This window comes from Cyprinus carpio, chromosome B7 (genome assembly GCF_018340385.1).
Source record: "Cyprinus carpio isolate SPL01 chromosome B7, ASM1834038v1, whole genome shotgun sequence".
Taxonomy (NCBI): Eukaryota; Metazoa; Chordata; class Actinopteri; order Cypriniformes; family Cyprinidae; genus Cyprinus; species Cyprinus carpio.
Window position 1 is genome coordinate 2157985 of NC_056603.1, and position 18627 is coordinate 2176611.

The 18627-nt window shown below is 43.1% G+C and overlaps 2 protein-coding genes across 2 annotated transcripts in view; both read right to left on the reverse strand.

The window, feature by feature from the left end:
* LOC109105294 (mitogen-activated protein kinase kinase kinase 11) overlaps window positions 1-5390 on the reverse strand; it is a 33164-nt gene extending 27774 nt beyond the window's left edge. The window contains exon 1 of the mRNA XM_042726899.1: window positions 3942-5390. Coding sequence (XP_042582833.1) covers window positions 3942-4686 — 745 coding nt within the window. The 5' untranslated portion in view covers window positions 4687-5390. The remainder of the gene's footprint in view (window positions 1-3941) is intronic.
* Window positions 5391-10742: 5352 nt separating this feature from the next.
* Window positions 10743-17471, reverse strand: LOC109093915 (dr1-associated corepressor-like). The gene is made up of 7 exons (XM_019107572.2): window positions 17164-17471; window positions 16596-16668; window positions 15991-16084; window positions 15787-15906; window positions 12575-12665; window positions 11798-11889; window positions 10743-11510 (listed from the first exon to the last, which is right to left on the reverse strand). Exons 1-7 carry the CDS (start codon window positions 17203-17205, stop codon window positions 11390-11392), a joined length of 633 nt encoding a protein of 210 aa, XP_018963117.1. The 5' UTR covers window positions 17206-17471; the 3' UTR covers window positions 10743-11389.
* Window positions 17472-18627: the final 1156 nt, after the last annotated feature.

Sequence of the window (18627 nt, forward strand, 5' to 3'; positions counted from 1 at the left end):
CTGAACCCTACAGATTAAACAAAGTCTTTCTATTAATACTGATTATAAAATAACCTTGTCACATTAAACTACTGATTAAAGAAGAAACTGTTCATTAAACTACTGAATAAAAGACATATATTTACACTAAACTACCAATTAAAGAAGAAACTGTTCATTAAACTACTGAAAAAAAACAAGAACATTTTTCATTGAACTACTGATTAAAGAAATAAACATTTCACATTTAACTATTGATTAAAAAAGAAAACGTTCAATATAAAATACTAGTTTATGATGAAACTGTTAATTAAACTACTGAATAAAAAAACTATTCACACTAAACTACCAATTAAAGAAACTTTTCATGTTGAACTACTGAATAAAGAAAAGATTCTTAACATTTCACCACTGATTAAAGAAGAACCTCTTTTACATTTAACTACTGATTAAATAAACTCTTCGTGCTAAACTACTGAATAAAGAAGCTCATCAAACTAAACTACTGATTAAATAAGAACCTCTTTAACATTTAACTACTGATTAAAGAAACTATTCATGCTAAACTACTGAATAAACTTTTAACATTTAACTGTTGATTTAAAAAGTACCTGATCAATATAAACTACTAGTTAATGATGAAACTGTTCATTAAACTACTGAACAAAAAACTATTTATACTACCAATTAATGAAGAAACTTTTCACTTTTAAACAACTGACTAAATAAGGAACGCTTCGTTAAACTAATAATTGAAAAACGAACTCTTGAGATTAAACTAGTGATGAAATAATGAGAAGTGAAGGAGCTCTTTGCTGAAATAATTGACGCTGAACTACTGATCAAATGCATGGCTGAGACTGAGCCCCGGCCCATGATCCTCCGTCATCGAGCGGAGTGCAGGAACAGAGGGAGGCTGTCTTTAGAAAATGAGTAGGAAGCGAAAATGAAGTTAGCTGGGAGAAAAAAGAGAAACAGACGAAAGAAGAAAGAAAAACACAGGATGCTGCGATCTGGAACGACAGAGCACGAGAGACAAGTAAGGGCAGGTCTGGGACAAAGAGCTCGGAAAGAATTAAAAAACAACAGAGAGAGAGAGAGAGAGAGAGAGAGAGAGAGAGAGAGAGAGAGAGAGAGAGAGAGAGAGAGAGATTAGATCGCAGCTACAGCCGGTGAATTGAGCTGCTTTGGCTGCAGTGTGTTGCGAGCCGGCATTTAAAACTTTGTTTTACGCAACTGAGGTGGTTTCCAGCTCACCGGACGCACTCTCTCCTGACTCGGGCGGGAAGTGGAGGATCATGGGATATACGTGGGTGGACAATAACCAAACAGACACAGGGTAAAGGTGTAAGAGAGTGGGGAAAAGAAAGAAAAATTGAGGAAGGAAGACTACAAATACTTGCTTTTAAAAAGCACTGTGCGTCTCTGTATAAGCAGTGCTTACGAGATAAACATTAATAGTTCTGACTCCATATTCTGTAATCAAAGTCTCTGAGAATGCTGAAAAACAAACACCTGCAATTTGTGTATATTAATAAAGAGTTCACATTAAACTACTGATTAAAGAAACTCTTCAAATTAAACTACTGACTCAACAAAAAACGTTTCTCATTAAACAACTCTGTTTACGAGATAAATATTTATAGTTCTGAATCTTTATTCTGATTGGATGAGCTGCGATCAAAGTCTTTGCTAATGCTGAAAAATACACACCTGCAATTCATGTTAGAATTTAATATGTATATTAATATAGAGTCTACAGTTGGGACTAATGAAATATTACAGTTCATTCGGATTATTATGCTTTTATGAAACTGGATGCTGAATGAAAATATGTTAAATGTATCAATCATAAGCCAGTGATTTTCCATGTTTGTGTCATCTAAACAGATCATCCTGACGAGCAGAACAGTTAAATTTAAGAATAATACATTTACTTTGGTCTGAGTAAAATCAAGGCCATACAGTTTTACAGGTGCATAAAAATATCTATCAGTACACAACAAATAAATATGGTACGATACAATGAGAAATGCAAACACAGTCCAGCTCTGTGTGTCCATGTCCTAATATGATCTTTGACCTGTGTGTGGTCTTGTTGAGTTTCACAACTTGGCAAAGTGTGTGTGTGTGTGTGTGTGTGTGTGAGTCATTTGATATCCAGGCCAACAGCATTCCCTTCACAACTGTGTGATACATGCCATGGGAATATCTTCTTCTCCGAAACAGGCGATTCTCTCAGAGTCCTGGAGCTCAACCCAATAACCCCAATAAATACTATCGAGGCCAAGATGGAATTTTAATAAGAATATTGGTGGAATTCTGTAATTGATTTAAGTAGAGCTAAATTTACACCAACAGAGCTGAATGCACAATCGCGTTAGACACAATACCAAACCAAATGCACATGCAACCGGCAGAGGATGTAGAGCTCTAAATGAAGGGCGTTACAACTCTGCGGAAACCTGCAGAGCTTTTCCCTGAGTTCTGCGGGCGAGATTCCATGTGGGCCTGATAATAACCCCAAACCAAAACACAACACCGCCAGCAGCTGAACGAACCCAAGAATGGACCATACAGATGAAAAATAGGAACGCTGAGATGGACTCTAACAGATTTGGTATTGTAAAGGAAAACTGAGCATTCCTGTAGCTCAACGAGAAGGTCATGTGTTCGATTCCCAGGGAATGAATGAACTGACCAATGTGTGGACTAAATGCAATACATGTTGCTTTGGAGAAAAGCATCTGCCAAATGCATTTTTGTAAATTTAAAATAAATGGATCCTTTATTATCATTAGCTGGTCTAACCTGTAATAGAAACCCCAAGGTCATGGGTTCAAATCCCAGGGAATGAATGAACTGACCAAATGTGTAGACTGAATGCAATATTTGGGTTAGTTGTGTCGGAAAAAAAGTTTCTGCCAAATGCAATAATGCAAATATAAAATAAAGCATCCTTTATGGTCATTAGCTGGTCTAAACTTTTGTTGCACTAAAAAAATAGAGTTTGGCAATAGAAATGCAAGGTCATGGGTTCATAAAGGGATTATAAAGGAAAATTGAGCATTCTTGTAGCTCAGCGAGAATGTCATAGGTTCGATTCACAGGGAATGCATGATAGATAAAAATTGATAGCCTGAATGCACTGTAAGTCGCTTTGGATAAAAGCATCTGCTAAATGCATAAATGTAATTTTTAATTTAATTTAATTTAAATTTAATTTAAATTTAATTTACTTTATGGTCATTCACTAGTCTAAACTTTTATGAAGCTCAAAAATAAGAGTGGCAATAAAAACATGGGTTCGATTCCCTGGAAATGCATGAACTGACCAGATAATGTAGAATGAATGCAATGTAAATTGCTTCAGAAAAGAAAATTGTCTCTACTAAATATATTCATGTAAATATAAAAGAAATGGATACTTTATAGTCATTGACTAGTCCAAATTTTTGTGGAGCTTGAAAAGCAGAGTGGCAATAAAAACGCAAGGGCATGGGTTCGATTCCCAGGAAATGCATGAACTGACGAAATATGTAGATTGTATGCAATGTAAAAATAAAAGAAATGGATCCTTTACAGTCATTTGCTAGTCTAAATTCTTGTGGCACTTAAAAAGTAATAGAAACGCAAGGTCATGGGTTCGATTCCCAGGAAATTAATGAACTGACCAGATATGTAGACTTAATGCAATGTAAATTGCTTCAGGAAAAAAAAAGTCTCTACCAAATGTATTAACGTAAATATAAAATAAATGGATCCTTTACGGTCATTAGCTAGTCTAAATTCTTGTGGCTATTAAAAAAGTAATAGAAATGCAAGGTCATGGGTTTGATTCCTAGTGAATGCATGAACTTATATAACATACAGCTTGAATCCAAAGTAAGTATCTTTGAATAAAACAGCATAAATGTTTGCTGGAAACTGAGCATGTCTCAAACAGAAGGACGTGAACTCACTGTTGTTGGACTTGAGGTCTCGGTGGATGACGGGGACGATGGCCTCGTTGTGCAGGTACTGCATCCCTCGGGCGATCTGCACCGCCCAGTTGACCAGCACATGCGGCGGGATCCGTCGTCCGGCCAGAGCGCGGCTCAGCGGGCCGCCGGACGCGTACTCCATGACCAGACACAGGTTGGGCTCCTGCAGGCAAACACCTATGAGTGCGATGATGTTGGGGTGCTTGAGCATGGCGAAGAGCCTGGCTTCGTTCTGGACGTTCTGGGCCGTGACACTGATGTCCTCGTCCGGATCCTGACGGGCCGCTTTCACCGCCACCAGCTCGCCCTTCCAGGTCCCTCGGTAGACCTTCCCGAACCCGCCGACCCCGATGACCTCCTCCAGACTCAGCTCGCTGAAGTCCACCGTCTCCGGCTCCAGCTCGCTCACCACAGCCGGTCCCAAACCGGAGCCCTGCAGCTCCCCGTACCCGCTGGGCTTGAAGGAGACGTAGTTGGAGGGGAAGATTCCCACCTTGTTGTTGACCTTTCCCGCCCACCATCCTTCGTCTCCGGATATCTCCGAATCCAGAGACAGGACCTCCACCAGGTCCCCTTTACGCAGCGTGAGTTCATCTTTCCCCGTAGCCTCGTAATCGAACAAAGCGGTCCAAACCGGGTTGGTGAAGTTGCCCTTCTGAGTCTGATCCAGGCTCTTCCAGGTGGACAGAGGCCCGCGGGAGAATATGGTCTTCAGCGGCTCCATTGAGAGTTTACAAGGTGCTTTGAGTGAAATCAGAAGAAGCGTGATGGTGAAGTTCAGGTGGGTTCGTCACAACCCTGTACGCCTGGATCATCGGTGGAAGCGTCTCCATCAGTCATCGATTCCCATGTAGACGCCAAATCAGTCACTCGAGGAGCATTGACCCCGAAAACATCACATACGAGAGGAAAACATCTCAACAGGATCTCAATTCCTTCTAAAAACCCTAAGCGGCTGGAGACGCATCGGCCCTGGAGAGTTGAAGTCTGTGCTCAGGGCTCCATTGAGGGCTCAGTATTTTTAGCTGCTGGTGGTTTTGTCCGAGCAGGAAGCGCTCAGAAGAAGAATAGCAGGAAAAGCCGCTTCGACTCGCGGCCAAACGCGCTCGCGTCGTCAGGTTTCTCCGTCTGGACCGATCATCGCGGGTCTGCTCGGTTTCTGAAGTTCTGCTCAAGTTCTGGAACTTCTTTCTGGGCGGCTGGAGAAGAAAGAGGCGCGCGGCTGATCGCGTCTCGCTGTTTCAGTGGCGTCGCGTCGTTTCTGCCGCTCCGCGTCGATCGTCTTCATTAGCGCGGCTCAGAGACGCTCGCAAAGTCAGTGTGTTGAGCCCGTTTGCCGTCAGCTCTTCCCGTCTCTCCGGTAGAGGGTGGGACAGGAAAAGAATCAGATGACTGTCGACTCTCCTCCTCCCTCTCCTGGCCGCTGTGTGTGTGTGTGTGAGCGTGTGACTGTGCACAAATGGCAGACTCAGCTCTTTATGTTTATATATCGTTTTATTTATTCCCCTGTGTGCTGGACTCTTGCTGCTGTTTTCCTTTACTATTAAAAATACATTTTAGTTTTGTAAATAAAGTCACATAAAAGCACACTTTGTATTTGTCTCCTAAACAAAACTAAACAAATCATAACTTCATTTAAATAATGTTAATAATGGCCAGTCTATATAAATATCTTATAGTATATGGATATGGAATATATAAATTTTATGCAACTCAACAAATGCATTTAAATTAAGACATTTTTCAATCCATAAAGCAACTGAAAAAGACGAGTTCTGTTTTAAACTCCCCAAATTACCTGCAATACATAATATAGAATGATTTAATGATTAAGTTATGGTTTGCTTTTATGTTGACATTCCCTATATAATTCCATATATATATATATATCTCAATCTAAACTGCCTGGAATTATTTTGGGTGTTTCTGATAAAGACTGTTTAAGTTAGCTTAAATGAAGGTTTTTTAAATTAGGTTTACAATTGTTTTATTGTTAAAATCCGAATGAAAAGCCATTAAATAGTCTAATACATTTAAAATAATAACAAAGGCTTTTTATTGTCATTATTATCAGAGCTTATAGTGTGACAACAACATGCCCCGCTGAAGCAGTCAGTGTGTTTAGTGACAGAAGCTGCCTTTAAGAGTCTGTCATAATCACACTGGGAAATATGAAATATTAGTGTGGCCAGTCCTGACCTCACTGATTCAGGGAGCATCAGTCTGATTATTACCCATGATTCCTGAGCTCTCAGAGCCACGGCTGTACAGAAGTCCAGAGGAGACAGAAGCTTTCCGCTCTCCAGGCCTTTGATGGGTGTCCCTCTGCATCCGTGTCCTTTCCAGCAGAACACACACCAGCTCAGTCACACTCATGTGTGTAAAAACACGTACAGAAATCAGACAGTGTTGTATTTTCCTCAGATGAGAAACAAGTATATTCACCCGCGCACCGGAGGAATGAGTCTCCAAATAATGATTACTGGAGCGTTTTACAGGAAAACACTATTTCAGTTGTTCTTCTACTGAACTGTCACATTAAATTCATTGTTATCTGTACATTTCAACAACACACTTATTTGACTAAACATTTTTCAAACAGAAATCCTGTCTTATCTTTTCGGGGATGGAGACGTTTGACACCTAGAACAAACCGGCCTAACACTCTCTGATTCAACGGCACTATTAAAGAGAAGAGAAACACAACACACACACACACACACACACACACACACACACACACACACACACACACACACACACGCCTAACACTCTCTGATTCAACGGCACTATTAAAGAACACACCAAACCACACACACACACACACACACACACACAGACACTCACTCACAAGCGCGCACACACAAACACACACACACAGACACTCACTCACAAGCACACACACACACACACACACACACACACAGACACTCGCACACAAGCACACACACACATAACACACACACACACACACACACACACAGACACTCCCCACACACACACAGACACTCACTCACAAGCGCACACACACACACACACACACACACTCGCACACACACGCACACACACACACACAGACACACAAAGACACACACAGACACACACACACACACACAAAAAAAAAAAAATAGAAAAAACACGCAACACACACACACACACACAAGTTCAAGTTGCTTTATTGGCATGACATTTGAGTTACAGTATTGCCAAAGCATTTAAATACAGAATAAAATATGATTACATCATCAAAGTAAAAGGAGACAATAAATGAGTAATGAATGAGAGAAAAATAGATCAATACAATACAATAAAAATAATAACAGCAGATAATATTTCTAATATTAATAATAGTAATTATAATTATATACAATTAAGAATATCAGATAAAGCAGTTGAATACCATAAATTAACCCTTTGGTATGGTGTGTAAATATTCTGCAGCTAGTTTGACTGCCGTCTCATTCTCTCCAAGTATATAGAGTAGTTTCTCTGAGTCATTTAGAGTCAAGAACGAATGATTCAGTGCTTCAAACTGTGGGAAGAGTGTTTCTCTTGCAGTGCTGTATCTGGGGCAGTGTTTCTCATCCTCTATCAGATTCAGCTCACAGTGTTTGCACAGTCGCTCTTCTCTCGGTAGCCAGGATTGTTTATGTCTACCGATCTCTATTTCCAAATCATGATCACTGAGGCGATATTTTGAAAGGATTTGACTTTCTTTTGATTGCTTGAGTGATAAGTAATTTGCCAGTTTTGTGGTTCTGTTTAGGGCTGAATAACACTGGAGTTTGGTTTGGAGGTCAAATTCATTTTTTTAATTTTCCATCATAATTATACTTCAGATTCTTTTCGATTAGTTTCTGAATGTTGGGGTTGTGATTGGAGTCAGACTCATTCATCAGTTGAAGCACGAGTGTATTTAGAGGATGAGACACTGTGGGGGGGGGGCTTTATATTGAACAGATTGAGTGTCAGATGGAGTCAGGTGATGATAGAACTGAACAGCTCTTTTTTTTATTCAGTGTGTAAGGGGTTATAAGCCCAGTTCAGCCCTGCAGGCATTATTAGAAGTGCTTCTGTTCACCCTTAGGATGTTTTTGGCAAATTCCAATTGTGTTCTCTCTATTAAACTCTTATCCCAGTTTTCAAATTTTAATATTGGTCCCCATGTCTATGTCTTTTATATTATTAATTAAGTCTTGGTCTGCAGTCTTGTTCCCAAAAGTTGAAGAATGCAAACCCTGTATATTCCAACAGCTAATTCTAAACGATTTCATAGATTAGATATAGAGTGTGTGTGTATATTACTCTTGTACATCATTTGACAAGTTTGGAGCAGATGACGTTGAGCAGGTGTCTTATCTGGTTGAGTTCGGCGGCCGCAGGGTTCTGTGGCTGTTGGGTTGCTGCGGCGTAGCTCTGATGCTGTGATGGCGGTCCAGGGGTCGAGCTCTGTCTGGTTCTCGGAGGAGGGTGGACGTTTCTCTGTGTTTGGGAGCTGCTCTTGCTGTTTGTTCTTCCAAGTGCTGTGCTTTTCAGTGGTACTCCTTTCTTGTTGAGGTGTATGTAGTCATGCATGTGATGAGGACGGATGTCTTTATGGTGTGCCAGGTGAACATTTGGAATGAGTGCACATGTTCTGGAAAGTTCTACGTTGTTTCCATGGATCACGTGAAAGGGCACATCACTCCGTGGCAGTAACGTGGACAGAGTTATCTGAGCTTCTGGGAAGCGTTCTGAGGCTCTGATGGCCAGCTCTCTGAGCGCAGGAGCCCTTCGCTGCTCGTAGGTCGTTTGTCCCTGTGTGGATTATGATGGGCTTGTACGTTTCATTCAGATTTTTATCTGATAAGATCTGAAAAGCCTTGCTGGTGTTCGGGCACCACATTTTCTGTGCTTTCATTATTGGAGTTTCTCGTTTATATATTTTCGGTTGGAGTCGATGAGAAGAGGAGCTTCTGCTGCGCTGGAGTTGTGTGGAGCGGCGCTGTGAGGAACTGATGAAGACTGAGGCTCGTCCACTGCAGGTGACTGCTGATTGTCTGGACAGGTCAAGTGTTCAGCATGAGATCCTTTGGAAGATAAATCATGAAGCAGTTGCTCCTTCATGTTATTTATAAGTTCATCTTTCTTTCGAAGTTCTGATTTCAAGACTGATTTCTTCCTGCATTTCTGTTTTAATTTCTGTGTTTTGTCTTCTGGAAGTTGATTTGAATTCCTTCAGCTCTTCTCTGGCTTGGTGAAGTTCCTTTGACATCCTTCACACACACTCTCTCTCACACACACACACTCTCTCTCTCTCTCACTCACACACTCTCTCTCTTTCTCTCACACACACACACACATACACAGACACACACACACACACACACACACACACACTCTCTCTCTCTCTCTCTCACACACACACACACCTCTAAAAACTGTTGGGTGACATACAGACAAACTCAGTGGTTGGTTTGTGTTGACTGTTTGACCCAGCCTTGGGTAGTTTTATTTAACTCAACTATTGATTAAAAATGACTATATTTCTTGCTTAAAATGAACCCAGAATAGGTTGGAAATAAACATTTATTAGTAAGATGCTGTTGTTTATGAGGTTGTTATGCTGATGCCTCTAGTAATTATTTGTCTGATTTTTAATTTACAATCTATTTGGGGTTCATTTTAACCAGCCATACAGTAATTTTTAAACAATAGTTGTGTTAAATAAAACTACCCAAGGCTGGGTGAGACATTTAACCCGGTCACTGGTTTGTCCACATTTCACCCAGCGCTGGGTTGAATTTAACCCAGTTTGTTTGTTTTTTTGAGTGTGAAAAAGCTGCTTAACAAGCCAAAATAATAATAAAACAAAATCGACAAACGATTGTGTTAATGTTCACACTGGTTTAGTTCTTGATATCATGCATTTCCTGTGAGCATCAGAGACTGTAAGAGTTTCTACCTTAACTGTTATTTATAGCTATATAGAATACTTTTGTAGACAACTGTACTTATTTAATTATTTCTATAATGCATGTATGTAGCCTTCCTAGAGTTTCTTGAAACCAGACCAGGGGCCAGATTTACGAACAGATCCGTCTTCTGGAGTTACAGTAGTGCTGTGAGGATTTGCGCCATTATTTTGTTTAGTAAATCTTATAAATCAAATGAGAATCATCATCAAGGATAATGATTTATAAAAAAAAAAAAAAAAAAAAAAAAAAACGTACTTTAATAACGAATATATAATTTCATTATATATTACTTGTTTTTGCAGTTTTTTTTTTTGCAATATCTCTTGTTTTTCACTGAGATATTAATTGTTGCTAATATTTTGAAAAAAAATTTTACCTTCATTTTATTTTAAGTTTTAGTAATTTTTATTTTTTACAAATGTCTATTTGTATTAATTTTATTTAGTTTTAGTTATCTCAGTATTGTTATTTAATCTAAACCAAAGTGAGAATATCTTAGTAACTAGAGTCTATATATTTTATCGACTTCACATTAATTTTACTCTACTAATGAAATGTTTTGTATGGTTGTAGTTAATGATAATGAATCTGGCTCTTGACAGTGTGCAGCACACCCTCAGAGCTCAAGAAATGATGCTTTGCTTCAAGTGTCTGTGTCATGAAACCACATGTGATCATTCAGGGCTAACTAGACCGCTTGAGTCGCACAGCAATGTCAGAAACCGTCTCAGACTGGCTCTCGATCACAGCCAAATCACAACAACTCACCGTCTGAGTGGTTTTCACCACCGGACCCGTGAGGAAAGCACATGGAGAGAGCAAATTACTGAAACCTCAAAGTTTATTTCACTCATACAAAATCAAGAGAATGTTAAAAGCGAACAGTCGAGAGAAGTCACGTGACTCTCTCCAGCTTCACAGCAAACATTAAGAGTCTAAAAGATATAAAACAAAGGGGAACTCATCGATACAAATGTGCATCGCCCGGGGAAATGAACAGAGAGTGTGTCTGAAACAACTGAAGCGCTCTCAAACCAAATCGACGCATCAGATGAACAACCTGGAACAGAATGAATTAAAAACTGCATGAAAGCGCCGCTAGACAGTTTAATCGCTGCAGGACAGAAGCTTTAATCATAAAACTAGCTTAAAAAGGACAAAAACCAGAAACAGAAGTCACAAAAGCAAAAGAACAGAACTGTCCGCTCTGCATTTCCCTTACAACACAAAAACTCAAGGAGCATCTGCTGCTAAAACCAACCAAAACATCTCGAGTGATATGCTCTTAAAACATGACCGAAGACGGAGAAGAACCAAAGAAAAGTGCAAGAATACACGGACTCGCTTCTGGGGCCGTTCATCCAACGAAAAGATGAGGAAAGGAAAGGCCGACTCAATAAAACAGCCTCAATAAAATAAGATTAAAAAACCTAAGAGGTGTGTGAGGGAGGATCTGTGTGAGAGGAGCAGCTAGGAGTCGTAGTCCTCCTCGTCCTGGTCCTGGTCCTGCTGCTGGGTCCGGAGCGGGACAGAAGCGGCCGGGAGCAGAGCCATCAGAGACGCCTGCGGAGAGCCCCGCGCCGCGCCCGCACTGACCACACACACACACACATCCAAGAATTACCCATTTCAATTACATACACAATTTACATCCAATTCTAACAAACAAAACACATATACATATATATATATAAAATGCCATGAATAACACATTAACTTATTAGATTGTGGTCTAATCCAGATTAAAACACACGAGTCTTAAATGTGTTTTTGATTGCACTGATACAAAACTCTGACTGGATGAATCCTATTCGAAGCGTATAATGTAGAGTTAAACAGTGAGCTTGCCAAACGAGGCTGTGCTGGTCTGAGCTGTACCTGTGGAAGAAAGCTGCAGGCTGTGTGTTTGTGCTGGTGTGAGACGCGTCCTCGTCCTCCTCTCCGTCGGTCTCACTGTCCTCTGAATCATCCTGAACACAAAACAAAACACTAACACATTCAGACATGACTTTCACTCGAGGCTTTTCCCAGCAAATGCACTGAGCAGGTTCTCCACGCTTGATGTTCGCTTGCTTTGGAATATAAATCACAGCATGTTTCACATGATAAAAATGTAACTTACAGTGCTGGTCAAAATGATCAGAACACTGGTATCTTCAGCAGCTAAAAATGGTTTGAAGTCAGTTATTTCTATCTTCTGCTGTAGTGTGTCAGTAAGAAATATCAGTTTACATTTCCAAACATTCATTTAGCCATTAATGTTAATACTGCAGTGAGGTGTTTGTGCTGCACACAGAGATGTGATCTGATCATCATCAGTGTGTCTGGAGTCACATGAAGAAACAGAACACACTGAGACAGACTCAATCCAGAAGAACTGTCTCTGAGACGCTTCAAGAAACCTTCCTGCAAAGCTCCTGAGGAACTCTGCTCAAGTGCATTTGATTTAGTTAATAGAAGTTAACTGATAAAGAAAATCTATTTATGACAGCATTGTTACAAAAGTGCCTCAAACTTCTAACACTACTGTAGCTTTGCAGGAAGGTTTCTTGTAGCATCTTGGAAACGTTGCATTTTTAATCCAGTTTTGTGCGGAGGTTAAGATGACATTGCATTGTGGGATAGAGTCTCCCACAGCGGACAGGACTCGTTTACCTCTTGCTCCGATTCGGTGCCTGAGAGTTTCTTGTCTTTGCCTTTGGCTCCAGCACCGCCGTTCTTACGTCCTGAGCCCGGCTTGCGACCTCTGAAACACACACACACTTCACCTGTGAAACCCCACACGCGCATTCACACACACTCTCTCATGCACACACACACACACACACACACACACTTCACCTGTGAAACCACACACACACTCTCTCTCTCTCACACACACACACTTCACCTGTGAAACCACACACACACTCTCTCTCTCTCACACACACACACACGTCACCTGTGAAACCACACACACAAACACACACAGACACACACACTCACACACATACTAACGCACACTCTCACAGACACTCGTACTCACACGCACTCTCACACACACTCGTACTCACACACACTCAGACACTAGTACCCACGTGCACTCAGACTCACCCACTCACACTCGTACTTGTGTACTCACACACACTCGTACTCACGCGCACTCTCACACACACACTCGTACTCACGCACACTCTCACACACACTCGTACTCACGCACACTCTCACAGACACTCGTACTCATGCACTCAAACACACTCGTACTCACACACACTCAGACACACCCACTCACACTCGTACTTGTGTACTCACACACACTCGTACTCACGTGCACTCTCACAGACATTCGTACTCACGCACACTCTCACACACACTCGTACACTCAAACACACTCGTACTCACACACACTCGTACTCATGCGCACACACTCTCACACGCACTCGTACTCATGCGCACACACTCTCACACGCACTCACACACAATCACGCGCACTCGCACAGACACACGTACTCACGCACATACTCGTACTCGCGCACTCAAACACACTCTCACAGACACTCGTACTTACGCGCACTCTCACAGACACTCGTACTCACGGACACTCTCACACACATACTCACACGCACTCTCACACACACGATCGTACTCACGCACACACTCGTACTCGCGCACTCAAAACACACTCTCACAGACACTCGTACTCACGCGCACTCAGACACTCGTACTCACGCGCACTCTCACACACACTCGTACTCACGCGCACTCTCACACACACTCGTACTCACGCGCACTCTCACACACACGCGTACTCGCGCGCACTCGCACAGACACACGTACTCACGCACATACTCGTACTCGCGCACTCAAACACACTCTCACAGACACTCGTACTCACGCGCACTCAGACACTCGTACTCACGCGCACTCAGACACTCGTACTCACGCGCACTCTCAGACACACTCGTACTCACGCGCACTCTCACACACACTCGTACTCACGCGCACTCTCACACACACTCGTACTCACGCGCACTCTCACACACACGTACTCACGCACATACTCGTACTCGCGCACTCAAACACACTCTCACAGACACTCGTACTCACGCGCACTCACTCTCAGACACACTCGTACTCACGCGCACTCTCAGACACACTCGTACTCACGCGCACTCTCACACACACTCGTACTCACGCGCACTCAAACACTTGTACTCACGTGCACTCAGACTCACCCACTCACACTCGTACTTGTGTACTCACACACACTAGTACTCACGCGCACTCTCAGACACACTCGTACTCACGTGCACTCAGACTCACCCACTCACATTCGTACTTGTGTACTCACACACACTAGTACTCACGCGCACTCTCACACACACTAGTACTCACGCGCACTCTCACAGACACTCACAGACATTCGTACTCACACCCACTCGTACTCGTGCACTCTCACACACTCGTACTCACGCGCACTCTCACACACATACTCACACGCACTCTCACACACACGATCGTACTCACGCGCACTCTCACACACACTCGTACTCACGCGCACTCTCACACACACTCGTACTCACGCGCACTCTCACACACACTCGTACTCACGCGCACTCTCACACACACTCGTACTCACGCGCACTCTCACACACACGTACTCACGCGCACACTCACACACATACTCACGCGCACTCTCACACACACACTCGTACTCGTGCACTCTCACAGACATTCGTACTCACGCGCACACTCACACACACTCGTACTCACGCACTCAAAACACACTCTCACACACACTCGTACTCATGCGCACACACTCACACTCACTCTCACACACACTCGTACTCACGCGCACTCTCACACACACACTCGTACTCACGCACACTCTCACACAACACTCGTACTCACGCGCACTCTCACACACACTTGTACTCACACGCACCCTCACAGACACTCGTACTCACGCGCACTCTCACACACTCGTACTCACGCACACTCTCACACACTCGTACTCATGCACACTCTCACACACTCGTACTCACGCGCACTCTCACACACACTCGTACTCACGCACACTCTCACACACACTCGTACTCACGCACACTCTCACACACTCGTACTCACACGCGCACTCTCACACACTCGTACTCACGCGCACTCTCACACACACTCGTACTCGCACACTCTCACACACACACTCGTACTCACGCACACTCGTACTCGCACACTCTCACACACACACTCGTACTCACGCACACTCGTACTCGCACACTCTCACACACACTCGTACTCACACACACTCGTACTCGCACACTCTCACACGCACTCGTACTCACGCACACTCGTACTTGCGCACTCAAACACACTCTCACAGACACTCGTACTCAGGCGCATTCTCACACACTCGTACTCACATGCACTCTCACACACACTCGTACTCACGCACACTCGTACTCGCGCACTCAAATACACTCTCACAGACACTCATACTCACGTGCATTCTCACACACTCGTACTCACACTCACCCTTTCACACACTCGTACTCACGCACACTCTCACACACACTCGTACTCACGCGCACTCTCACACACACGTACTCACGCACATACTTACGCGCACTCTCACACAAACACTCGTACTTGCACACTCTCAGACACTCGTACTCACGCACTCTCACACACACTCGTACTCACACCCACTCTCAAACACACACACACTCACACTTGCACACGTACTCACGCGCACTCACACACACCCACACACTTGTACTCATGCACACTCTCACACACATGATCGTACTCGTGCACTCTCACAGACACTCGTACTCACGCACCCTCACACACACCCACTCTCTCACACACACACACACACACACAGTCCTGACCTGCGCGGGATCTTCTCTCCCTCCACGTGGTTTTCCTCTCCCTCGCCCTGCATGTCAGGCACCGCTGCCACCAGATCCTTGAGGAAGTCAAACTGCTGCTCCAGCTCGATGCACTGCTTCCTGCACGCACACACACACACACACACATGAGTAACCGGGCCAGCAAGTGGCTGGAACGACACAAGGATGATGGCCGTGACTCACAGGTGTGAGGCGGTCATGGTTTTGGCGTTGCGTGACTGTGTGACGTGACACGCTTTGGTCAGGAGAGAGTCCAGGAACAGCTCCAGAGCACGAGCTCAGATTGCAGTCAAGGAAAGATGAGACACTGAGAACACACCAACAGACACATTTACATTCATGCATCTGACAGACACTGTACTGCTCTGAAATCTGCACAGATCAAGCAGCATTTAAACAGCTCTAAACAAATATGTGACTGGATTCTGATGTGAGAGACAACAGCAGATGCACTTTTTCACTGGAGGAAGTGTTATTATGGATTATGGACTCTATGTATTTGAGTTAAAAACGTCTTATGCTGGATTTGTTTCATCTTTTGTCTTCTCCAGGTGTTAACTGATGGACTGGAGTGCTGTGGATTACTTGTGGATTATTGTGATGTTTTTAATCAGCTGTTTGGACTCTCATTCTGACGGCACCCATTCACTGCAGAGCATCCATTGATGAGACAATGATGCAGTGCTACATTTCTACAAACCTGATGAACTTAAAAATACACAAGACGACATGTTGTGGGAGTAAAATAGCCCAAAGACACATCACAGACAGTGGCAGTAAAAGGATACAGATGATGACAGGGACTGCGGCGGCGACTTTGCCGATTTCTTCATCCGTCTGCATGATCTTCTTAATCCTGGCCTGCAAACCAAACACAAAGACTCTCCGGTCATTCAGTCAGTGAGTGAGTGAGTCTCTGGGGTGCAGAAACCAAGCTCGAGCTCTGTGTGAGAAGTGAAAGAGGCAGAGATCAGTCAGGCGTGATGTGCACGTGCTGTGAGAGATGTCAACACGAGCACATGTCTCTGACACACCATCACACAACCAGCTGCAGTCACCTGGAGGAGTCCACGGATCAGCTGAAGGACGGGTCTGACTAGAGTGAGAACACCGCAGGACGAGGAACAGGAGGTTAGCTAGCGTTCATGCTAGCCCCCGAGAAGCACATATTCACAGTAACCCTCACTGGAAGACTGTTCTCGAGTACACATGAGTCACAGTAAACACACTTGTGCTAGCGGCTAGCGGCTCCTCTGTGTGTGTGTGTGTGAGGTGTGTGTGTGTGTGTGTGTGTGTGTGTGTGTGTTTGTGTTTTTTTTTGTGTGTGTGTGTGTGTGTGTGTGTGTCGGCTCTCACCGGAGGGAACCTGGCGTTGTATTTCTTCTTTTTGCTCGGCATCTCGGCGCACAGACGCGGCTCTGGCGCGCTTCCGTCGCAGTCTGCGCTCAAACTCGATAAATATGAAGGATAAACTCGTTGGATTCCCGCAGGTCCGTCGCTAAAACCATTAAAGTGCCATCACTGATCACCGTCCGTGCGTTTCTGCGATTTTATCGGGATGTTACGGTGGATGTTTGCGGGATATTTGTCTGCGCGAGGTCTCGCTGCTGTACGGTGCTTTATGTGCTTCCGGGGGTTTAAATAAAGTTACAAAGTCGGAGAACCAAAACAATAAAACCTAACAATAAAAAACACGTTTTTTATAATAATATTTAAAGACATAGATGAAAACGAATTTTCATGATCATTATTATTTTTATTTCCCTTAAACACCAGCGCTTCACACTCCATCACGGGAGGTGGCGCAAATGAACCAACACGACAACCGAGAAGAAGAAGAAGAAGAAGAAGCGGAAACCGGAAGTGCTGCGGGTGAGCGCGCGGTGACTCAGCAGAGTTTTGTTAGAAAAGCACACAATAGAATGAGAGTTCTGCCGATTTAATACGACAGTAAACATATTAAAACGATGGTCCTCGGGTTTGTGATGAGCTACAAACTGATGGAGAGACACCGCAAGAGACTGACAACCAGCAGAATCACGAGAGAAAACATCACAACTACCTTTCTATTGATAAACTTCCAGCTGCGAGAGAACAGTCTGAGCCCACACTTCAGCAGACTCAGAATTACGAGAAATATATACATATATAAATAAACTCAGTTGAGAGAAAGAAAGTTACAACTGTGAGATGAAAATCTTGTGATTGTGACGAAAGGGTCAAAATTGTGAGATGAAAGATAAAGTAAAAATTGATATGAATATGTAATGTCAATAAAAACGGTGCGATGTAAAATAAAATAGTGATACGAAGAGTGTTGGGCAGTAACGCGTTACTGTAATCTGATTACTTTTTTTAGTAACGCGTTATAACTCTCAAACTAGTAATTAGAGTACAGTTACAAGCCGAGGTCTGTGTTTGTTACATTATGGAATTATATTTGCTTCAAAAAAAAAAGAACGTAACTTTATAAAACTGAACGTAACTTTTTCAGAAACTATCAAAAATATGCCATTACAAAAGAAAAACACAAAGAAAATGAAAATTGGATAGTGAGCTTTTGATGGACAGGTGCTCTCTGACCGGGAAGTACAGACGTCACTCGGTGGCGCGCATATTGGAAAGCTCTCGAGGTGATTTGTATTACTAAATATGTAACTAATATTTGACCTTCGATCGTCTCAGTCTGTAAAGATGAGCTCTTGTCCTTCAAGGCAGCTTGAAGTAAGCTTGCGTTATTGAAGTAACCAATAACATCGATACAAGTTTTATTCATGTTACAGTGTGCAGCAGTTTGTTGCGGGTTATTATTGTCATTCA

Excerpts from the sequence above, each read along its gene's own strand:
- LOC109093915 (XM_019107572.2), bottom strand. The coding sequence starts at position 17,205 with ATGCCGAGCAAAAAGAAGAAATACAACGCCAGGTTCCCTCCG. Across the intron at positions 15,907-15,990 it reads ACCATGACCGCCTCACACCT|GAAGCAGTGCATCGAGCTGG; the intron begins GTGAGTCACGGC and ends GTGTGCGTGCAG. Across the intron at positions 11,890-12,574 it reads GCACCGAATCGGAGCAAGAG|GATGATTCAGAGGACAGTGA; the intron begins GTAAACGAGTCC and ends TTTTGTGTTCAG.